The sequence below is a fragment of the Nematolebias whitei genome, chromosome 12 (genome assembly GCF_014905685.2).
Source record: "Nematolebias whitei isolate Nwh7 chromosome 12, NemWhi1, whole genome shotgun sequence".
NCBI lineage: Eukaryota > Metazoa > Chordata > Actinopteri > Cyprinodontiformes > Rivulidae > Nematolebias > Nematolebias whitei.
The window spans coordinates 47,311,498-47,317,497 of NC_056509.1; the positions used below are offsets into that span (position 1 = coordinate 47,311,498).

The following is a 6,000-nucleotide window of genomic DNA, read 5'->3' on the forward strand; positions in this document are numbered from 1 at the left end:
TGGAGATCAGTTGTTTCCTGTCTGGAGATCAGTTGTTTCCTGTCTGGAGATCAGCTGCTTCCTGTCTGGAGATCAGCTGCTTCCTGTCTGGAGATCAGTTGTTTCCTGTCTGGAGATCAGCTGCTTCCTGTCTGAGGCAGCTGCTTCCTGTCTGGAGATCAGTTGTTTCCTGTCTGGAGATCAGCTGCTTCCTGTCTGAGGCAGCTGCTTCCTGTCTGAGGCAGCTGCTTCCTGTCTGGAGATCAGCTGCTTCCTGTCTGAGGCAGCTGCTTCCTGTCTTAGGCAGTGCTGCACGATGAGTCGATGATTCGCTCTGTTGACTCGCAGAGAGTTTGTGTTTTTTAAACTGCTGCATCTCAGATTGTTGTCAATGATGACTCAGCAGTCCTGTGCAGGGCCAAACAAACATGCACACACACACACACGTGCATGCACACGCAAACAAACACACACACACACACACTGTTGCAGGTCAGAGGTCAGCCTGCGTTCTTGAAGCAAACAGACTCCAGGAAAGTTCAGGAGTGTCAAACCACTTCATGTCCGTTCTGAGTCACTTGTCAAGCAGGTGTGTGTTTTCTCTGACCCTGCTTGTTGTTTTCATCATGATGATCAAAGACAAACTGGATCAGGTTTAAATACAGAACTGATGGAAACCTGTTGAACCTCAGCGGACTGAGGTCCAGAAACGGGACCTGAGCAACGTCTTTTCTTGACTTCCATTACGACCACCGGGTGTCCTCCCACTCAGCAGAAAGTCTTAACCCAGGTATTTGACGGTGTCTAAATTCACCTGGGCTGGAATGTTGATCTGAAAAAGACGCAGATATTATTCAAACCCCGCCTAGTGGCGAAGCTCCTGAAGCCTTTGGGCGTTTGAGAACAGGAGTCTTCAAGAACCAAGATGTCAGGAATGACAGAAATGCTGCAGTGATTCCACTCTTCTCTACACTTTAGAAACGTGGCCCACCTACTGACGACATCTATGAAGCTTTGAACGTTTCCATCATCATCACCTTCAGAACAGTTTAACTGGAGAACTGTCGCTTACAAACACAAATGTTCATAGTGACGTCAAAACGACCAGTCTTCATCCAAAACCGACGCTGATCGACTGGTCACCTCGTCTGAAGGTCCAACAGTCGCCTTCCCAATCAGGTCTTCTATTCCTAACAAGAGGAGGTCAAAAGAAACCTGAAGCAGAACCTCAGGCCATGCAGCCTCGACTGGACCGACTGGGACGATCGTGCCGTGGATCGACTGAACTGGAGGACATCCGATCATCGGGAGTCGACTGATTAGAGAAACAACGACCTCGAAGAGAAACGAAGACGACGTTCAGCCAATCCTGATCCACCAAGATGTCCAGCGACACCTTCAGTGCAGACTGTTGAAGAGAGTCCACCCTTCAGGGACTCTTCAGTCCTGAAGGATCCATAAAACCCCGGAGGCGGTCGTCCTCGTCAACGAGTTAGAACCGCCTGCCACCGCAAGGCGGAGTCAACCTGCTTCAAGATGGCTGCCACCAACACCTCACCTTAAAATGCAAAGAAGCAACAACTCAGTTGGTTTTCAGGATCCGGAGCTAATGTTGGTGTGGTGGTGGCTGAGAGTCATCCCCAGTCCGTGATCTGAGCTCTGGCAGCAGGAGGTCATTGTTTAACGTTTTGTCTTCACATCGTGTAATTTCTCTGAAGTTGATCTTGTTTAAATTAGTAAATTATGACTGACTGTTTATTTATCATTGATTACTGATTACTGATTTGTTCAGTCGTTGATTCTTCAACTTTATAATTCTGATTGATTTCTCCTTCAGTGAAACACTTTTCATCTCTTGTTTTGGTTCTTTAGCTCTAAATATTCTAAATCCGTCTTTTCAGCTGTGGACTTCCTGTCTGTCCTCAGGTCCGTGTGATGGTCCGGGTCTGCTCGGTCCCCAGCAGCGAGTCCTCAGAGTCCATGTCCTTCCTGAAGGTGGACGGCAGGAAAAAGCAGCTCACGCTTTGTGAGACCGGCAGAAACTCTGGCTCTTCTCAGAGACGGTCCTCAGCTTCTGCGCCGAAGACCTTCACCTTCGACGCCGTCTTCACGCAGGACGCCTCGCAGGTGGGACAATGTCCTTCAGTCCTCGGCTCATGGTCTGAGCCTGGACATGAAAAGAAAAACTTTAAGACAAACAGCTGAGACATTTCTGCTCAAACAGTGATGACGAGCGCCGAATGACAGCTAAAATCTGTCCAAGAAGCTGAAACTGAGCTGGTGAACCTAAAGGAAGCAGAACAGCTAAAAAAAGTAACAAAACAATAGCCAAAAATGTACTGAAAGGCTAGCTAAAAACTAAATGCTAAATGCAGCAATGTCCAGCTAAAAGAATCAAAAGGCTAACTAGAATCTAAACATAATAGTAGTCAAAAGCTAAATAACAGTGAAAAGCTAAATGTACCAAAAGGACAGCTAAAATGACCAAACACTGGCAACAAGCTAAAATTTGAAAAAGACTAGCTTCAAGCTAAAAGGAGCAGAATGGTAGCTAAAAGCTAAAAGTTGTGAAAAGCTAGTTAGAAGCTAAAAGTAGAAAATAGCAGCTAAAAAATAAAAGTAACTGAATAATAGCTAAAAGCTAAAGGAAGAAAAAACTAAATAAAAGTTTAAAAATACAAGCTACATGAAGTAGCAGAAGGCTACCTAAAAGTAGTTGAAAAGTGGCTAAAGTCTAAAAGCAAATAAAACTTTAGCTATGAGCTAAATACAGTAAAATTGTAGCTTAAAGCTAAATTCAGAAAAGCCCCCCCCCCCCCCCCCCCACACACACACACACACACAATAAAATAAAATAGATTAAAGAAAATGAAAAGAAAATGAAAGCTGATTTTCTGAAGCAGATTTTTGGTATTTTATGTGGAAAATGTTTGTAAATAAAAGTTAAATACTTTGAAATTAATATGAAAAGTTTACACAATGTTTTTATGTATGAACGACAAAAAATCTTAATTTATGCTGGAGCAATAAATAAATAAATAATCACAGTAAATAAAAAAAAGGAAAAACAAAAGGTGAGATTGTTGATTCTTTTCAAATGTCCTACAATGAAACCCAGTTTGGCTCCAGCAGAGCTCGGTTCCGTCTGCAGCAGAACCAGAACCTCTCCTGCCGGCGCAGCGGCTGAATCTCAACATCTGGTCATGAATCGGAGTTCGACAGTTTGAACTCTTCATCACCTCTGCAGCAGCAGGAGGCGCAGACAGATCAGTGATGGAGGGATGTGAGTGATGCGAAGCAGCAGATGGATTCATCTTTGAGTCGATGCACAACAGCAGCTCTGCAGCGCACGTCAAGTTGTCATTCTGCGCACGCACAACCAGCTAAAGGAGCACGAAGTAACACAACGATGAGACCTACTGGAGCTAAACGTGACTCCTCACGAGCTCCTGAGATCAAGTGTGATAACGAGACAGAGCGAAAACAAAACAGGAAGCACTGCAACAAAATAAAATGGCATGGAGTCCTGAACGTTTCAAATTAAAAGAACATTTTGGTTTTAGAAGTGTGGTTGTGCTGAGTGTCGAGCGCCATCAGTATGTTACCTGCAGCAGAACACACACAGAGTCCACCTCACCTGCATGTTTGTTCAGTCTGTGGGAAGAGAACCAAGACAAACTTTATGAATGCATGAAGAAAACATCACGGTCCACTCTGAAAGGCCTCAGCCGAGAGTCAAACGAGGACCTTTTGTCTGTGATGCTACAGGATCCGCTGCTCCACCGTGCAGCCCTGAGCAGGAACTGCTCAAGAGCAAATCAGAGCAATCTAAATACCGTCTCTGTGGTTGAAGTGGTTTTTCTCTAACGTGATTGGCTGGTTTAAACCTGCTCTGTCTCCTGATAGGCTGAGGTGTGTTCGGGAACAGTGTCCGAGGTCATCCAGTCGGTGGTGAACGGAGCCGACGGCTGCATCTTCTGCTTCGGACACTCCAACCTGGGTAACTGTTCACCTCCTTCACACATAAACACAACATCTAAACATTCAGCTTCACTCTTATTGGCTCCGCCCACTCCAGGGAAGACGTACACCATGATTGGTCGGGACTGCTCCACGCAGAGTCTGGGTGTGGCCCCGACAGCCATCTCCTGGCTCTTTAAGGTGATCGAGGAGCGCAGGGAGAAGACTGGGGCTCGTTTCTCCGTCAGGGTGTCGGCGGTGGAGATCTCCGGCCGGGAGGAGACGCTCATCGACCTCCTGGCTGAGCTCTCCTCCTCAGGAGCCCACCAGGAGGTCTCGCTGTGGGAAGATCCTCTTTGTGGATCCCAGGTAGAAACCAGACATGAACATGATGCGATGTTAGATCACACGGCGAGATATTCTTCCTGAAACTCCATTAATCATGAGCTGAAACCCGACAGGAAATGGAACCTCACTTCTGTAATAACCTAAAACAGAGCCAGACTTTTATTTTTAAAAGCATCAACATATTTTATTTTGAAAGTACAGGGTATAACTTCTTCTGTTTGTCCCGTTAAGTGGTTTTAAATTTCAGTTCTCCACAACTTAAAATTTCTAGTCAGAACAAAAGTATTCTACAGGATTCATGGAGGCGGCCATGATGGGTTAATATAACAAAGGAAAACCCTCTGTGTAATCCACGCACTCTGCTGAGCCACTGGTTGCCATGGTGATCCCGCCTTTTCTAATGAGCGGGAAGACCAGTTACTACCATTAAATATGGAGAAATTGAGTTTTTGTGCAAAAAATATATATATAGTATGAAAAAGATGATTTAGATAATAAAGTGTGTAATGATGTAACGCAACACAACAGTCAGTTTATCTAAAAGATGTTTGTTTGCACCAGTTCCCCTCCAACTTTCCTGTTCACAGCAGATGTTTTTCACTGCAGATGTTTTTCACTGCAGATGTTTTTCACTGCAGGAATGCAGGTTTGCTGTGGTAATAATATTTTATTGTTTCTGGTTCTGCAGCTGTTTCTTGTTACTTTTTGTCGTCTCTTTGGAAAGTTTCTGGTGTGACGAGGCCTGAAATGTTTCAGGATCTATTTCTTTCATGCTCCTGTTTCTACTTTACGTTTAGTTTTTTACCTATTAAACAAATTATAGTCAAACTTGGACACTCTAAAGATGTTTTCTGTGGAGTGCCCCTTTAAGCCTCCTCGTCTTGCGACTTCCCTTCACCTCCTTCTCTCGGTGACCTCCTCTTCACCTCGTGGGACTTCATCACGTCCAACAACTGTCCAATTAGTCCTGATCTTCTTCTTCTTCATATTCAGTCTTTTATCTCCCCGGGCTCCTCCAGCCTGCCACTTTTTATCTCCTCTCACTTTAATTTTCCTTTTCCGTCACCGGGAACGTTTCTCCTGCAGACATCCTGATTTATCAAGCCCCATTCTGTCTTATTTTTCTTTCATCTCTCCGTGTTCCACCTCTGCGAGGCAGAGGAGGGAGGAAGAGTTCTGCTTTGAGTTCGGAGCTGATGTTTGGGAGATGCAGACACTTCTGGTTCTGTGTCACAGCTGATGAGGTCAGGAGGTCATTGGAAAGTGGCGCAGTCAGAAGCAGATCTGCACATTAAACCAAATCAGAGCTGCTCGTTGTCACAGGCGTTACTTTTGTTAATATTCTTTTTTATTTTACTGAAAGATGAACTCATTTAGCTAAAGAAACAACAAGGAAGCAGTTTCCTTAAAATCTCTCTGGTTTCTTTTCCATCAGCTCCAGAACCAGACGGAGCTCCGGGTGACCAGCGCCGAGCGGGCTGCGTTTTTCCTGGACGCCGCTCTGGCAGGAAGGAAGAGCAGCCGAACGCCGAACGACCAGGAAGCCCGAAGGAACTCGCACTTCCTGTTTACTCTGCACCTCTACCAGGAGAGACCGGACAAGAGCAGCAAGGCGGCAGGTCCATGTCTCAGTTCGGTCAAAAAGACTTCTCATGTGGACTCATTTCATCCATCCATCCATCCATCCATCCATCCATCCATCCATCCATCCAT

The 6,000-nt window shown here is 45.3% G+C and overlaps 1 protein-coding gene across 1 annotated transcript in view; it reads left to right on the plus strand.

Annotated features, from left to right (window-relative positions):
• The window catches only part of LOC119417973 (kinesin-like protein KIF26A), a 60,441-nt gene that overhangs the window by 36,094 nt on the left and 18,347 nt on the right, over positions 1 to 6,000 (plus strand). The window contains exons 7-10 of the mRNA XM_037685220.1: positions 1,906 to 2,106; positions 3,886 to 3,979; positions 4,058 to 4,308; positions 5,723 to 5,906. Of these exons, the coding sequence (XP_037541148.1) occupies positions 1,906 to 2,106; positions 3,886 to 3,979; positions 4,058 to 4,308; positions 5,723 to 5,906 (730 nt within the window). The remainder of the gene's footprint in view (positions 1 to 1,905; positions 2,107 to 3,885; positions 3,980 to 4,057; positions 4,309 to 5,722; positions 5,907 to 6,000) is intronic.